At 50.6% G+C, this 17,164-nt stretch overlaps 6 protein-coding genes across 6 annotated transcripts; 3 read left to right on the top strand and 3 right to left on the bottom strand.

Moving 5' to 3' along the window:
* Positions 1–1,080: 1,080 nt before the first annotated feature.
* N7532_004613 (uncharacterized protein) lies at positions 1,081–1,374 on the bottom strand (the record flags this gene model as incomplete). The annotated part of the gene is made up of 2 exons (XM_056617107.1): positions 1,081–1,128; positions 1,192–1,374. 2 exons carry the CDS (start codon positions 1,372–1,374, stop codon positions 1,081–1,083), a joined length of 231 nt encoding a protein of 76 aa, XP_056477464.1.
* A 3,077-nt stretch (positions 1,375–4,451) lies between these two features.
* Positions 4,452–4,832, bottom strand: N7532_004612 (uncharacterized protein; the record flags this gene model as incomplete). The annotated part of the gene is made up of 1 exon (XM_056617106.1): positions 4,452–4,832. One exon carries the CDS (start codon positions 4,830–4,832, stop codon positions 4,452–4,454), a length of 381 nt encoding a protein of 126 aa, XP_056477463.1.
* Positions 4,833–6,349: 1,517 nt separating this feature from the next.
* Positions 6,350–7,846, top strand: N7532_004611 (RING finger domain protein; the record flags this gene model as incomplete). The annotated part of the gene is made up of 1 exon (XM_056617105.1): positions 6,350–7,846. The coding sequence occupies one exon, from the start codon at positions 6,350–6,352 to the stop codon at positions 7,844–7,846; it is 1,497 nt and encodes a 498-aa protein (XP_056477462.1).
* Positions 7,847–8,412: 566 nt separating this feature from the next.
* N7532_004610 (mitochondrial 54S ribosomal protein mL40) lies at positions 8,413–9,106 on the top strand (the record flags this gene model as incomplete). The annotated part of the gene is made up of 2 exons (XM_056617104.1): positions 8,413–8,641; positions 8,763–9,106. 2 exons carry the CDS (start codon positions 8,413–8,415, stop codon positions 9,104–9,106), a joined length of 573 nt encoding a protein of 190 aa, XP_056477461.1.
* Positions 9,107–10,139: 1,033 nt separating this feature from the next.
* rho2 (uncharacterized protein) lies at positions 10,140–11,135 on the bottom strand (the record flags this gene model as incomplete). The annotated part of the gene is made up of 5 exons (XM_056617103.1): positions 10,140–10,427; positions 10,485–10,676; positions 10,735–10,740; positions 10,803–10,881; positions 11,098–11,135. 5 exons carry the CDS (start codon positions 11,133–11,135, stop codon positions 10,140–10,142), a joined length of 603 nt encoding a protein of 200 aa, XP_056477460.1.
* Positions 11,136–12,702: 1,567 nt separating this feature from the next.
* On the top strand, positions 12,703–16,492 carry N7532_004608 (uncharacterized protein; the record flags this gene model as incomplete). Its single annotated transcript, XM_056617102.1, has 6 exons — positions 12,703–12,982; positions 13,066–13,767; positions 13,825–14,072; positions 14,178–15,783; positions 15,850–15,954; positions 16,008–16,492. 6 exons carry the CDS (start codon positions 12,703–12,705, stop codon positions 16,490–16,492), a joined length of 3,426 nt encoding a protein of 1,141 aa, XP_056477459.1.
* Between the last annotated feature and the right edge of the window lie 672 nt (positions 16,493–17,164).

The following is a 17,164-nucleotide window of genomic DNA, read 5'->3' as shown; positions in this document are numbered from 1 at the left end:
AGGCGGTTCTGTTCTCGAATCAGGGAAAAACTCATTCGGGGAGGGGGCTGGATTCGACAGAACACGGGTTGACGCGACCGTGTTCCTAGTCTATATTTTTCTGCTTCTACTGCTTCCAAGGACTCGATTCAGTTTGATCTCTACATACAACCATTTTATAAAAACTACCCTGTTCTCTTTTATTACTGTTTTATTTGGACGGGCGTTCTCGATGAAGCCATCGTCTCCGGGCCGCCGAACACAGGACAGGAAGCGACCCTCGCATGTCGATGTTGAACCTGGAGTGCGTGTGGGTCCGGCCTCGGGTGGTTGACCAATCACGGTGCTAGTGTATGGAACAGAGCGGAGACCTTCATGCGTCCGGGCAGATTGGCCACTCGTCACCTCCTGATGAAAAAAAATTTTTCATCACGGGAGGAGTCGTAAATTCCGCAGGCGGGAGGCAGTCCCTTTTCAGTTCCTCTTTTTCCCTCGTGTTTCTGGGCGGATGGACGATCGAATATTCGCGTTGAATGCCCCAAGGATGGAGTATACAACCCCCTTGAGGCATGTCCCACGGATGATTTCACGATGACGACGACAGATTCCGGACTGTCGGCCAAGTGGGGCGGTCGATTAGCACCCTGACAGACGGAATGCAGGGCGGTGAATTCTGCTTATCAAATGAGTGATGACGCAATCGCCAGGGATGACACCTCAGGTTGCCACCTGCGCACGGTGCGCAACCGGATTGGGCTCGGGATTTCGGAACAACAAAGTAAACAAAATGGCCATCTTGTATTGAAGAACTAAGCGAAAGAAATGACAGAGGTCACGCGATCAATCTGTCGAGAGAACTAAAGAGACAAAGGAAAAAAGAGACAGAACTCAAAAGCAGACCCGCGACATCTTCCCCCTCTATCTCTAAGCCCTGCTGGTTCTAGTACTCCGAACTAGAAGTTGGATTCCAGATGTTGCGAAGATCGAAGACGATGCCATCTTAAAGGCAGGTGCAGACACTATTAGGTGAATACGCAGTCAGCACGATGAAGACAATAGTCGGAGGAGGACCTGTAGAAAGTAAAGACGGTGGAGGAAAACTCACTTGTCGTCGGCACAGTATCCGCCAGCCTTGCCCTCGCCAACACACTATTCGAGAGTTAGTTATCTGGATCTCATTGAGGGCCTGGAGAAGTCCAGTCGGTTACGTACCTTGACCTGGCAGGCCTTGTCGCCGCCAAAGGCACAGGTCCAGCCGGCGCGAGCGGCAAGCTTCTCGGTGCGGGCTTCGAGGTCGTTCATGCGAGCCTCAAGGGGGTTGGGGTTGGGAGCAGCAATGGCCATGCTGGACAGAGCAAAGAGAGCGGCGGAGGTGAAAATCTTGGAGAACTGCATGGTGGTGGTATTGGTTCTTCTTGCGAAAGAAAAAAGATGAGATGGTTTGTGTGATTGTGTTGTTCTGAAGAGATTGGATGAGCTGTTGATGAAGATGATATCGACGGATTCGAGGCCATATTTATACCCTTTCATCAACGCTCAGCCTCAATCTATCACCGATTCTATCTATAGTATCTCCTATTTTTACTATGAGGGCTTTTCTTGACGATGCTGTCTGTGCCTGTCGCTGTAACGCTGGCGAGGGTATACAACCTCGTATCCGTTCCTCTGTCGATCAACATATACTAGACTTATGCCTTCTCCTTCTGTGGAATGAGGGGGCCAAATTGCTCGTCGAATCCAATTTCGATATCTTATGAGGGTTGTTCTACTTGCAAGGTATGCTTGGGGTGAATACGAGCCAGCTCTGGGGCAGGAATGCGCAGATGTCAACTTGGCTCCTCATAGCTGGGTCTTTACAGACTATGAGGGTGAAATTATCGTGGAATACGATGTTCTGCTAAATGGAATGGGTTTGAGCTTGGCTGATCTTCCATTGTCTATTCGCATTGGGGTAACATTATACAAGTTCATCTCCATACGGCCAGTGGGACCCAATGCGGCTCTATCCAATTGTGGGACCCATACATTTCACCAAGATTGGCACCTGGGCAGTGTGTGCATGGTCCTACTTTGACACACTTTACTTTGCATCCCTTTATGTTCTCTGCCATGGCCCATGAAAAGCAAAATGCACGAACTCTTCACCCCTGCGTTTATTTCCAGCCACAGCTTGGTGGCGTTGCTTAGCACGGTAACTCGTATAGCTCACCAGGGATGAACCCGCAAGACATGCCAAGAATAAAAACGAACTCAGGTTGAAGTCCTCGTATTCAGTCTTCAGCTCGTCGCGGGAACTAATCCCAATTGATGAGGTTAGTGTGGGGGACATGCCGACCGTGTCGATCACTCTGTTGCCCTACCGCCGTGGACCAACCAGTGTTGCAGGTTACAATCGCTAATTATAGGTCTTTCCCATTCCATACGACACATTCATCCATGGCTTTGGGGGAAAGGATAACCATGGGAATCTTGATGATTTTGCAAGATCATACCCAGCTGGCTATATTTACTGACTGTTGACCCATGTGGACGCACGTATATGGGTGTGAGTTCTTCGTCTCGCGACCACACTATCTCGGTACCGTCCGAAACCTTGAGCTCCCGATCTTAAGTAGATCGATTATATTTATACTGGTAGCTGTGGGGATTTAGCTGGACTTCCTACTTGGTAACATTCTACGAGGCAAGCCCGAGGTAAATTTTTACCTGACTAACCGTCGATGTGCGCCTTTTCATATTGGGCAATAGATCAAATTGTGAATGACCGACATGGGGTCCTGTAAGTGAGTATGTATACACCTTGTGGAGTGGCACCGAAAGGTTCCTAAGGACTTCTCCCCCTAAAAAAAAGTTAAAAAATTTAATATCATATTACTTTATTTTAAATTTTTTTTTCATGATGCTGCGTTGAGGGTTTGTGAATAAAGGGTAGATACGAATTGGCATGGTGCATGTACCTTTTCTGCCGCCTGAAGTTGCAGGATATCCGGTAATATATGTACTGAAGTTCAAGGTTGGATGGTTTAGATCTTGCAACCGCGGCTCTTTTGATCGTCCAAGAGAGCTAGGACAAACAAGATCCTTGGAATGGACCAGACCGAATATCAGATATGTAGAACACAGGTGAATGAGGTCTGAATGAATAACTTGATGAACGTCAACTCGAAGGGGCCATGGCTTGCCAAAATCAACCAACATAGAAAGGTACAAAGATGACACGACCGACTAAGCCACCCCTTGAGCTTTCAAGCAGAAAACTGATTGATCAAGAAATCCGTGCAAAAATTCTACTGAATACCCGGATGTCAGATTTCAATATTCGCCAAGCCCTTCGTCTCGTCTATATGGCTGATATATCCCTCATCGCGAGATTGGGATTGTTGTAGGTACCCATCCCTAAAATTACAAATTCTACCAAACAGCTATTTCTGTAGAAGCCTTTGTGATATATTTTATCTAATATAACGAATGAAGATATTCTGAACGTCCTGGATAAGTGTAGAATCCTCCAAGGCTCCATGAATGCAAGTGAAAGGGCTGTTACCGAAAGCCTTAATATTGAACTAAAGTCGCATGCTTTTATTCATGGCTATATTCATGTATTCTTTCTCACTTCTTTCATATGACGTTGGCCGCCTCTTCTCGTTCGCTGCAATCGGCAGGTATGGCATTCTTCGCTATCCTCAGGCAAATACGGATAAGACGAGTGAGGGGTGCAATCAGCCTGCTTACCAGCGTTTGAATTACTGGGCAAAGTTGACAGAGGAATACTCGTATTTCTGATAATACCCAGTCGGTACTAATAAAGCACCGGGGTTCATAATAATTTTTGAATATGAGTACATAATAAGAGGCCATTGTGGGTCTCTTGGGAAACACGTGACCACACTTTTGAAATCTCTTATGGAGCACTAAAAGAGCAAAATTTTCATTCAATTGGCAAGATGGCCGAGCGGTCCAAGGCGCACGGTTCAGGTCAACCTGTTCCTCAGAGATCTTAACAGATTTCCGTGTCTCGAAAGGGGCGTGGGTTCGAATCCCACTCTTGTCATAATTTTTTTGGTCCATTCGTATCATGATCCTCCTTTCGAGTCTCCCGGAAGGAGCAAGGTCTCGTATTTTTGTGATTCGGATTTAATTGTGCCCCGTGGATGCAGTTTCAGCGTTATTTGTGTGAATCTCATGGTAGTACGGTTCCTGAGCCGTTCACAATGTGGAGTGTTGCTGTTTTAATATAGTGTATTTCATGGAGCTTCTAGGTCTTCCGAAAGTTCCACAGTATGTGATATAGCATATTTAGTCTATATATAATGTACTCGTATGTGACATGATGCAGATCGGATTTTAGCAATATGAAGGCATAATGACACAGGCCCAGCGAAACGCCTAAACAATTCAAGCACGATGATTTCATAAACACCACGATGCAAGCGACGAGTACTGTATGAATGAAAGATTTTCAATCGTTTGATTTAGTCCCGCTTCCAAGATTCTTTGACATTTCCCTCGTCATCGACGCGATTATAGGGCCGATCGTAGCGATGCTCCATATCTTCATTGTGTTCCTTCACATCTTTTGGCAGATCCTCGCGAAGATTTCCTTCATAATCGGCAATAGGTGATTGAAGGCCATCCCGAAGAGTCGGTTCCGCTTTGTTGGACGGGATCGGGTGGTTGGGAGTGTAAACGCTCTGAGTGTTCGAAGAGTTCTGCTCCTTATTCTTATCTCCTTCTCGCGTCACCGAAGAGCCCTGCGAATAGGTACGAGGATGATAGATGAAAGCAGAGCGACTGAGGGACGTAAGGGAGGCCGAGGTCCGCAGTCGCGGTTGAAGCCGGAGTAGAGAAGTCATCTTTGTAGGCGTGGTAGAGAATTGAATATAAAACCAAAATATTTGGGAAATAGAGTCGTAAATATAAGCGCTCTGGAGTCAAGCCAAACTGTGCAGTGGAATTATCGTCACAAGCAGGTTTCTGGGGTAGGCAAGTATCCGGTGTGTTCTCTTGGACCGCCCTTGCGATGACGTACCGCGATGTCATTGTATGAACCTTACTAAGTACACGTATCACCAACAACTGAATAGTCAATATTCTAACATGAACTTACCTCTGCAAAAATCGTACTAAGCAGTCAATACGGTAATTCAGTCGGTGATTGGCATAGTCAGTCTCTTCCCTTAACAGTGGGTAGTACACGCAGGCCTTAAATGATGACATAGTGTGATGCCAAACCCGAAAAGTGTAGGATAATGTTCAATATATGGAATAAGTAACGGAATGAAGTGATGTGTTTATCGATTCACCGACTACGTAGAAATCAAAGATGAAACCGGTCGAGGTGTGTCGTTAACGACCGTAGCGCATATCTTACGATGCCTTTTGACCAAGGAATTCTAATCATCGCACAGTAGAGACATGATAACTGGAGAAAAAGAGTCCCAAGAACCCTCTTGGAAAGTGCAAGAACTGCATAGATTTTCGCCCGCGAATCCAGGCGAGATAATATTTGCAATAAATACTGGATGTTTGACTTTAAGCGATCTCCTACTTCCTTAACCTTAATAGGCATTAAAACAATGGATCAAGAGATCCGCTGTACACAGGACCCCACCTCGAAAAGTCCGGTGGATCTGTCTATGCACACATGCCCATAAGCCTCAATTGAAGGCCCCGGATCTGACCCAACGTCCTACATATAGCGCGGTAAGTGCCCGCCATCTTATATATTCAGGGGAGTCAGTTGACAGAGCCGAATATAAGGTGCCGTAGAGTGATGGCAAGGGTGTTTCCGGAACCGACTGGGTTTCTTAAAGAATCCTCCTCGGACTCCAAATTCCAGACTTCAGATGATCATGGCTGAGCTGAGTCCGGTGTGCTGGATTTGGCAGAATAGTGATCTTCGAGAATTCATATCAAGCGGCAAAATGTGTCTCCCATGGTTCTCAAGTCCCAACAGTGGGCTATTGGAGGGTCCTCTCTCACAATTAGTACTCTCCTGCCATCGCGATTGCGTGCATATCTCTCCAAACTACCTCTAAACATGTTAGGGCCTGCTGATCGGGGAATTTCGTAGTTCAAATAAATGGAAACGGCCAGCACGCGCCAACCGGTTATTCTGACGTGACCAGCACGTGACTGCTGTGACAGCCGCGGGTCACAGCCGAAGTTCCTTTTAAGGCGCTCTCTCCACCTTTAGAGCGGAGCTTTCCTGTTCCAGTGAGGATGTCCCTGCTGCTTCGTCATTATCTTTAATGGCTCCCCCACTTGGAAGATGCTGAACCCCATCTCCTCCTGAGCGCCCCCCGATCTCTTTCCCACATATCATCTCTTTTTCTTGCTCTCCGAGTGTCGCCTCGTCCCCGTCTCCACCATGGAGTCCCTCCCCGGATTCTCTCCCGCTGGGAGGACGAGATCGTCCGATGGCGCCACAGCTGCCAACCCCGACTCTGGTTCCACTTTCGCAAACGCAGCTTCCCAGGCAGAACCGATAGATGATTCCGAGACTGTCTTTCTCAACAAAGGCACCCCGACTCCAGACGCCGGGATGGATGTGACCGACAAATGCCTCGGTCGACCAAATCCCGTTGACCCCAACCAGGACGAACCCCGAAAGTGCTGGATCTGCTATACCGACGAGACGGAGGAATCGGCGCTAAATTCCGAATGGAGATCTCCCTGTCCTTGCGCATTAACTGCGCATGAGGCATGTCTCCTCGACTGGCTCGCCGATATGGAGAACCCCCGATCGCGCCGACGAAACGGTACTGGCGCAAAAATGGTCTGCCCCCAGTGCAAAACAGAGATCATCGTCACACGACCGCGAAGCTACATCGTTGATACTCTGCGCTTGGTTGAAAGAGTGGCCGGGCGCTTAGTTCTCCCCGGCATGGTGTTCACTGTGGCTGGCACTGTCTGGGCTGGGTGTTGCGCACATGGGGCCTACTCGATGTACCTTGTTTTCGGCTCTGAAGAAGCCAAGCAAATCCTCGAGGACAGCATTGATGGCGCATGGAATCCTGGAATGAACCTCGGTCTACCTCTCATCCCGCTGGTATTGATATTCTCGCGCACTCGTTATGCCGAGGGTCTTCTCCCCGCCATCCCAGTTCTTTTCTTCGCAGCACACAATCCAGGCCAGGAGCCTGACTTCGATCTTTGGCCTCCAACGCCTGCCATGACATTCGCCGCCCTGCCCTACGTGAAGAGCTTCTATGGTGCTCTTTATGACCGCCTGTTTGGTGGCCTGGAGAGGAAATGGATTGCGGAGGTGCAACCTCGAGCTGCGGAGGAGATTATGGACGAGGTACAACAACAGGACCAGGCGGAGGGACTGGGTCGGTTTGGGGACAATGGGAACGGCCAGATACTGATGGAAATCGATCTTGAATTGCAGGTAGGAATGGGCAACGATGATGAGCTGCCTGAAGCTCCAGCTCTTCCTGCCGTAGAGAACCATGGTGGCGCTGACGAAGCCGCCCAGGATGGACAGGCACAAGGCCAGAATGGCGGACAAAACGGACAGGGGCTCGATATTGGAAGACGACAAAATGATATTATCCACGACACGGGAAATCTCGCCGACATCGTCCTCGGCGCGCTTGTGTTCCCGGCCATCTCGGCATCGATGGGAGGCCTTCTGAAATACATGCTCCCCAAAACATGGACTACTCCTTCTTCGGCCTTGGAACGCAGCCGCCCCGGACTGCTCCAAACTCGTTGGGGACGCAGCGTTGTGGGAGGATGCGTGTTCGTGATGCTCAAAGATGCACTTGTGCTGTACTGTCGATGGAAATTGGCCCAGACACATCGACGTCGCAAGGTCTTGAATTATGACCGGACAAGGAAGCATACCACCGGAAAGAGGTAGATTCTCGCCATGTGCCGAGGTGGTCAAGAAACTTTAAATTACTTCTCTTCGGTTTTCGGTTTTGTTCACTGCGTGCATTCAAAGGCGTTTTGAGGTGCGACGATTTTGGCAGGATGCCATTCATGCGCATGTTTTCGACATTTGATGCCCTTTACGACCCAATCAACATACCGCTGGACATTTCGAGATTCTCTTGGTTTTTCCCGACCGATAAACTTTTAACTGTTGACTCCCTTGAGAAGGGACGAAGTGTCTTTACCTTGTACTTATGATAGGATCATGTCCAACATGCGAGCCATTATGAGATTCGAGGTGTAAATATCGGATACGGCATACAAATATTGCAGTGAAACCGATCCAAGCCATAATCATGTTCATCATAATGGAAAAATTCCTTGAATACCGTAGATGACTCGTTCTCATTCCTATTTTTGAGATGTTCTGCCGCTACTGGCAGCTAAGCGCGCGGCTAAAACAAAGGCGGTCAGATTATATAACCGGCCCAGGCAGATTTTCCACCCCGTACTGGCAACTTCCGCGTCACTGGCAATCATCTTATATCCATAATGCGGTCTTTATCACCGGCTCTCGCGTCCCTCGCGAATGTTTTTCGTATCCCTGTGTCTTTGGCCCCATCGCGCCCCACGGTTGGCCAGGTATGCCACGAGGCCCTGACCAGACGACCTTCACCAACCGGTCCGATCACCGCAGCCGTGCAACAAACAGCCCCATTCTCGTCTACAAGCTCGCTGGCGAAGCGGAAGGGCAAGGGCCCTACGGTTGACAAGCGAATCAGTATGTTTTTCCTTTGCAACCGAGGACGAATTATTCCCAATTGTCCTCCCAGCACTCAATCCACGAGCCTTCCAGCGTGCTACCTCCCAGAACTACCATCAGGATTAACCAATTCATTTAGCCCTCATTCGCTACTTCCTCCACCATCCTCTCACGCCTCGTCCCCTCCGATTCTCACGAAACCGCTACCTACGTCACTGGACTATCCACCGCGCGTGGCAATTGTTCCAGGCGAAGCAGCGTCGCCAGCAAGAACTTGAACTGGAGCGCCAGTACCAGGCTATGCAGTCTGCATGCGAAGAGCTACGAACCGGCGCCGGCGATGGAGGCAGACTGTTCCGCAAATCGATGAACAAGAAAGGCATCTTCAATGACCTGTTCCCTATCGAGTATGGCCGCATGCAAACTGATTACCCGCCCGCCGAGGGGTGGAATCATGAGTGGAAGCGCCCCGAGAAGAAATAATGGGGAGAACTTGAAATCCGGTTGAGTTTAATATGGTAGATTTTACCGCTGGGTGATCAGTTGCAGGTATTTTGTATCATTTGGCGCTGTGTAATATATATGCATGATCCTTCCTTTCTTTCTTGATAGTACATTAGTGTATTGAGATACAGCTATTCTCTACCCCCATTTCTACGTTCATTTTAGGGCGCTCCAGCCTTTGGCAAGGGAATTTTTTGCGAAGAATATGTTTTCTGAATAAACATTGCGAAGCATTCACACCGATTGGCGTTGAGGAATATCTCGTCCAAACCATATGTGATACATCACGCACCCGACTAGCACTGGAAGGCACCACCACACTGTAGGGTGACCCTTTTGAATACACCGTCCGTACACTGCATGTGATGGATGCGCGATTTGAAGGCCCGTTGCTGTACCCTATACAGCGATACATTGTTTTTGAAAGGAGCCCTGTTCAATTTCTATGATTTGCACCGAAATTCAATTGCACCTGATCGCTTCATTCACAAGAACTGTCTAATTGAGAATTGCTAAGGCGGAATGAATGTTGCATTATGAAACCATAACAACAAAAAGTAACAATCGCAATGTAAAAGGTACGGAGGCGACAGGAACTATAGTTGATGAAGAGAAACACTTCGGCAACGATCAGTCCCATGCACTTCGGGGAACAGCGGCAAGACCTGGACATCCGGAGGTTGCACGAGCATGAAAATTGTAAAGAAAGGAATGACGAGAAAGAAAGAGATGAATGTACTCCGAGAATAGACACGGCCAGAGTAGCCAAAAAACAACGAAGGAACAAAAGGAAAAAAACAGGCTAACATTGTACCCGGCTCCAAAGACGAGCAATTGAACAAAATCCTCCCAAACGCCAATGATGCATGATACAATGAAGACACCGATAGACAGCGACAAGCTGGAATTTGAGTCGAAATGAGTCCACCGAAGAATTCGAAGAGGGACAACCGAACGCTGGGCTGGAGAAAACATTCGCAATGAGGCATGTTCTTATCATCACAATACGTCGTCATAGCACCACGCAGCAGGAGCTTTTCCGCTTGTCAAAGGTAAGCAGGGCGGCTCGAGTGGCTGCCTCGAAGACGTCGTCGACGCCCTCGCCGGTCAATGACGAGCACTCGAGATATTTCCGGGCACCGATCTGGGATCCCGTATCGTTGCCTTCTTTTGTTGTCACGAACTTGAGCGACTTCTTCCGCATTTCTTCGATGGCGAGAGGATCTTCGCGGAGATCTTTCTTCAGACCGACAAGGATGATTGGAACACCGGGACACCGTTCATTTGCTTCGTCAATCCACTAAGGAGGAAGTAAGTGGCTAGAACAGATTGACCCTCGGTTCGTCAGTCGACCAACCTTATTCTTGACATTCTCTAGGGAATCGGGCGTGTCCACCGAGAAGCCAATGAGAAGCACGTGTGCTTTCGAGTATGCCAGTGGTCGCAATCGCTCGTAGTCTTCTTGTCCGGCTGTATCCCAGAGAGCCAACTGCACTGAACGGCCGTCGACCCGGCAATCTGTGACATAGTTTTCAAACACCGTTGGCACCTAGCGATTGATAGTTAGAAGCGGATGAGAGGCATAGCGTAGTCATCGATCAACTAACATAGTGCTATAATGGCAAATCAGGTCAGTAAGAACCGCAGAGGAATGGGTGGGCAATCGGTTACTCACAGTAGGAAAGTAGCCGAGAGTAAAGACACTCAGCAGACTGGTCTTTCCACAGGCACCGTCTCCAATGATAACTAGTTTCCTACACCGAGGAAACCTAGATTAGCAATCCATTGAAGTGTAGTGAACTAGTCGACGCCGACAATCTAGACAGGCTCTCAATCTTGCCGGGAGTAGCAGCGCCCGTGATGATCACGGCCGCGACAGTAGCCATGGCCCGGAAGGGTTGATTTGCTCTGCGACAATTGGGTATGAGGGGTATGAGGTTGCAGGAAAGAAGGGTAGTGGCCGCGCGTACCTCCGCATCACATTGTCATCGTTCTGTTGCTGAGCCATGGTGGACACACAGCAAGAGCTAATAGGGAAGGAGACGAGGGCGAAGGCGCCAACGAGGTTGTCTTTGGAATCGGGTGGGATCGAGTCCGAGGCGAGTCGAGAGTCGCGAGCTGATGGCCGCGCGAACACGGAAGCAAGCAGGGGTAGGCAAAGTCCAGCCCTGCACGAAGGTCTCCGTCCAATAGATGACAGGGGGGTTACAAGAGGGGGGGTGGGCTGAAGCACAGCAGTGACGCAGGTTGTTGGGGGTCCCCAAGGCGGTCGGCTCGGGGTTGAAAGGTCGTCCGGAGTACTCGTAGGGAGGAGACAGGAGGGATGGGGTCGCTGAATTGGCCGAGGTGCGATCCTTTGCGATGATCCGAGATCCACCGGATGGGTTGTGGGAAGAGGCAAGAGAAGGCGTGCAGATGATGACTGGCAGCGGTAGATATGGGGAGGGGAAATGCCAGACTACAGCTGGAGGAGAAGAGAATGCGACTACGGAGTAAGCAGGAGGATGACAGCCAGGAGATTTAAAGGCCCCGGAGAAAGACAGCGAAGGGTCCTGGATAATTACGGGCTTAATTGACACACTCGGCAGCTACTCCGTCTGTGCCTTCTGATTGGGAAAAATCTGTGCGGATGATGAGAGTTATTTTTAATTAGCGGACGGAGCAGCGCTTGAACGTGTCTCACAGCGCAAAGCTGGCGGCGTGGCTGAGCAGCTCCCTGTGGCTGAGGCTCCATGTATATAGATCACGTGAAATACCGCCGAGCCGTCGAGAGGACATCCCTTGGGGCAGGCGGTAGGTTGACACATCAAATCACGTGATCCGTCATGGATCGTACCGTATGTGCGCGGCGTCTGACAACAAGCTGGCACGGAGCTGGAGTAGCATACGACGAGATTATTCCCATAGAAGGCCTTTCTAGCCTGCGTAATCCACGGGAGGCCCGCGTAGCAGCAACGCCCTGGCAGAATCGGGCCATATCTGCCAACGGTGCCTAACTCCTCAGGCACTGGCTCGCTTGCGGCGGCTATCCCGTTGCGGCGGCACGACAACCAGCCAGAAGGCAGGAAAGCCCATCGCTTCCCATTTCATCACCCGCCTTACGATCGAGCACCTCCGACGACCCGCGCTTTTTGAGCTACGCATTCTCGCCGGTCTTGGCTTTGACCGACTGACCTCCTTCCTCCGCGGGTCTCCTGCGCCCCGGCTTCGTTTCCGAGCGAACACGTCGTGACCCGCCGGGATTCTTACCATTCGACCCCCCTCCTTTGACACCGACGGCGGAACCCCTCCCATTTACTCCGGCGCGCCTTTCTCGACTGACCGAGAGGACAGCTTCCAGCTACTTCTTTTCCAATCGGAGGCTCCCCCTTTGGTGAGTTGATCCTTGCATTGGATTGACCGGAGCTTTGTTGGTAGGTTCTTTCGCCCTCCCGCACTCCGCTTTGCCCGTCCACCTTTTGTCCCCCACTCACCCTTCCCCCTCCGTGACCTGACTTTGTTCTCTAACCGATAGCCCTGCGCTGGCCGGAAACAGTTCTGCTGCCGAGGCAGTTGCTTCAAGTTCCCTATCCACCATGGCGGCGCATCCATCGGCTGTTCTTACCCCATCGACCGAAGGTGATGCGCGGGGACCCTTGAGCCATTCGACTGTTGATCCTACGTCGGGATCAGCCCCCGTGGTAAATCGCAAGAAGCAAAAGCGCCGACAGAAACAAGCTGCTCGCCTAGCTGCCGACCACGCTGATCCTCACGCCTCCGGAGACCCGATGGACCCAGTGGATGACCGACATTTGCCTGATGACATCGGCGATCATGAGAGTGCGGACTTGAATCACCATAGACCGGGTGATGTGGGTAGGAATGAAGAGCTAGGGGCACCGCTTCACCTGTCGCTGTCGAATGGGCCTGACGACCATCCCACGACTGGGAGATCGAAGAAAAAAAGAGGAACAAGAAGGGCCGCTCTGGCTCGCACACGATTGCCGATGGCAGCTCAACTCCTATTTCTACTCCCTCCGCCACCTTCTCACATCCTCCACCACCGCACTCTCTCTCCTTTCCCACTCGTTTCCCTGCCAAGTCTGCCAAAGAGAGCAGCATCTGGAATCAATCGTCTCTGGTAGAGCGCGAAAACATTCGCGCTTTCTGGTTTGAATTAGGCGAGGATGAACGTCGTCAACTGGTCAAAGTCGAAAAAGATGCCGTTCTGAAAAAGATGAAAGAACAACAAAGGCATTCGTGCAGCTGCACTATCTGCGGCCGAAAGCGGACTGCGATTGAGGAGGAACTGGAGATTTTGTACGATGCGTATTACGAAGAGCTCGAACAATACGCGCACAACAATCAGGATTCCTTTGAAGAAGGTGCCCCCATCATCCCTGCGCCTCGACTCTACCAACCACCTCTACGATCAAACGGTGAACACACCCATGCCCATGGTCAGTCTTATTCCTCCCGAGACCGAATTCGAGAATTGCCTGAGGATCATGAGGACCCAGAAGATGATTACGATGATGGTGAAGAAGAGCACGACGAGGAGGATGATGATGAGCTTTACAGTGATGAGGAATTTGACGACGAAGAGCCTCATCCTGCTCCTCCCGACTTTTTCGCCTTTGGGAATAGTTTAACGGTGAAAGGTTTGCGCGAATCCACTTATTTATGCGAAAGTCATTGTTTTAACAATTGGGGTTCAGATGGCATTCTGACCGTGGCTGATGATCTTCTCAAAAACGACGGCAAACACTTCATTGATATGATGGAGCAACTCGCCGAGCGTCGAATGCAACGAGAAGAAGATACCCAGTACAACATAGCTGCCGCTCACCAATCGTTCCATGCCGGTCATAACCATGGCCCTCTCGACGACGAGGACTATGATGAAGAAGAGGACGAAGATTATGATAGCCAAGACGAAGAAGAGGAATTTGATGCGGATGAGATGGTGAGTCGTTTCGTGAGACTTTTTCGGGAAATATGGACAACTCCAGCAAAGCAATATGCATCAAAAGGACTATCTCTCCATGCACGATGCTTACTTCTTGCACAGGATTCCATGACGGAAGAGCAGAGGATGCAGGAAGGGCGCCGAATGTTCCAAATCTTTGCGGCTCGGATGTTCGAACAACGAGTTATGACCGCATACCGAGAGAAAGTTGCCGAACAACGCCAGAAACAACTCATCGAAGAGCTGTTGGAAGAAGAAACAAGGAACGAACAGCGGAATGCTAAGAAGGCACGAGAGGCACAGAAAAAGAAAGACAAGAAGCGTTTGCAGAAGCAAGCGAAGGAAGAAGAGAAAGCCCGTCGAGATGCCGAAAAAGCAGCTGAAGAGGCTGCAGCAAAGGCCGCGCAGGAAAAGAAGCAGGAAGAGCAGCGTTTGAAGCGTGAGGAACAACGGAAGAAGCGTGAAGCTGAACGCAAGGCCCAGGAGGAAGAGCGTGCCCGGAAGGAAGCTGAGAAACAACGGCGCCTGAAAGAGGACCGAGAACGACAGGCCCAGGCTGAACGCAAGCAACGTGAGCAAAAAGAGGAGAAGAAACGGCGCGAAGAAGCTAAGCGCAAGGAGAAAGAGGAACGCGAGCGTGAGGTCCAGGAGAAAAAAGCAAAGGAGGAGCAGCAGCGCAGGAGTGAGGAACAGGCCAAAAAGGATCGCGAGAATGCTGCTAGAATGGAACAAGAAGTGAGAGACCGAGTGGGAAAGGCTCAGACCCAAGCGAGAGCTGGACACGCTGCTGCCGTCCCTCTTGCTCCATCTCTTCAGTCACAAGCTGCTCCCGGCCCTCACCAATCGCCTCATCACTCCATGGCATCTCCTGCTGTCCCCAAAGCCTCCACGCCTGTCAAGCCGCGCCAATCATCCCAGCATGGCTCTCACACTTCATCTCCCCATTCTCAGGCAGCCTCCTCGGATGTCCCTTTGCAGCCCTCTGTCTCACCTCGCTCTTTGGCTCAATCGTATTCGGGAGCCCCAGGGTTGGGCGCGAGACCTGGACCTCACCAGCAGCCGTTCTTGCACCACCCCCAACCGTCTGCTCCATTGTCTCCTTTGAGTCGCACTAACCCTTCTGGCTATCCAGGAATTGGGGGTCGACCAATTCCCCCTGAATTGCAGATGTACTCTCCAAACTCAGGGATGATAAACTCCCGTGGCTTCAACGGTCCGGGCGGGATCCCAGCTCCCCCTGGAATTAATGGAGTGCGCCCATTGCATCCAGGTCGGGGATTTCCGCCTGATATTGGACATGGGCTACCCTTCCCGGGGCCCCATGGAGTGCCGGGCATGCCCGGTGTCCCTGGTGCATTCCCAATGCAACAAGCTGGTCTAGCAAAGTCTCACTCCAGACAGCCATCTGGATCGTTCGAGCGCTCTCCATTAGAGTCCGCAGGGCAACCATTCCCAATCTCACGACCGAGTCCGATAAAAGGCCCCCCAAGCACTGCACAGGACCAACAAGAAGGTCGGCAGATGTCGTCTCGGCGGGATGTTGACCATTTGAGTACGCAGCTGGGAAGCAGTGCGCTTCTCGATGACATAGATGATCCGTATTCGTCAAAGCTATCGCAGTCGTTGCCCGGTGCTTCTGCTCCTGGACAATTCCCACCGCCAACAAGGGCAAGTTTCCAAGGCTCATCTTTATTTGCGGAGTCAGCAGGTGAGTCTCCGTTCCCGAGGTATTTTCAATATTTCCCTTCTTCAGTGTTGACCCAACCAAACCCAGTCAAACATCCACCTTTCCAGGCTGGGGATCCAAACTGGGGTCCACCTGCACCTGCACCGTTCGGTTCTCCCTTCCCCGGTGCTTCCACCTGGGGAATGGGGTCCGGTAAGTAACAACCTCCTGAATTGAGAAAAGGACAAGCGCTAACGATTTAAAAGGAGGTGATTGGCCCCATAACGCTTTCGGTGCCAGTGGAAACCACCGGATGCACACGACCCGACCCGTTACGATTCGTCTTCTTGTGATCCAAGCGTGCAAGCATCTGAACACGCTCAGCCCGCGGCCCGGCTCCGGTGGCTATCATAATGTGAACCTCGTCCTGAATCAGGTTGAGCAGCTGCGTTCTTCTAACGAACCCGCTATTTCTCTGAGCGAGATGCTTGACATCTGCGACACCGAAGGTAGCCCACAAAATGGCGGCGGATCGTTCTTTATCAAAGAAGATGAACATGGTCGGCATGTTAAGTTTGAGCCGGATACCAACAGTGCCATGCCTGGTCACCGAGGTAGCATCGTGCCGGGTGATATCGGCAGCCCTATCCCGGGCAATAGCAATCCTGCTGCTTTTGGCGGGTTCGGCACGCCGTCTGTTTTTCGACAGTACTCTTCGCCTCCAACCGGGCTGTACGGCGGGACCTCGTAGTCCTGCAATGATCATCACGCGGCTCTCGTCATCATAAATCCGGTTCTGAGATGCAAACTCTCAGTAATCTACCTTCTCACGCGCCTCTTTGGAAATGACTCCTGAAATGCCCTTTTCTTCCTCTGTCTGATTTCTTGGTTTAAATCGAAGCGTCACGGGTTAACGTCTCTCATCCACATGTCTGAGTATCTGATATTTTCCTCTTCTACTGTTACGGGTTTCTTGTGATCGATTATTCCCTTCTGTATGGGCTCAAGTCGAGTTGACTTGGACTGGGGTATCCCAGGCTTGTTGTTTTGTATGGTATGATCTTTTTGTTTACTGGCCTTTCTGCACAATGCAGTGATATCCGTGGAGCTGGGACAATCTCCCTCTCCGTCATCCTTGATTCAATGGTATGGTCGAAGATTTTCTTCGTCTCTTTTCTTGACCCAACCACAGTGCATGGGGGCTGTTGTGAACAATAGAATCGAATCGTAGATACCCCTCAAGACTGTATTCCACATTGTTGCCTTTTCCAAGACATTTGGCTCGAAAACCCCAGCTAAACTGGTGCATTTTGATTGCCTGTGGCAGAGCTATGAAATCCTTCCAGCAAGAGCCGACGCAGTCTTGGTCTCTCTCTACTACGCTTACTCACACATTGATGCACTGCGGTATCAGTAGTACGAT

The sequence above is a fragment of the Penicillium argentinense genome (genome assembly GCF_028826775.1).
Source record: "Penicillium argentinense strain IBT 30761 chromosome Unknown utg000004l_segment0_segment0, whole genome shotgun sequence".
Classification (NCBI taxonomy): Eukaryota; Fungi; Ascomycota; class Eurotiomycetes; order Eurotiales; family Aspergillaceae; genus Penicillium; species Penicillium argentinense.
Note: the sequence above shows the minus strand (reverse complement) of the source record. Positions and strands in the feature narration are given on the sequence as shown.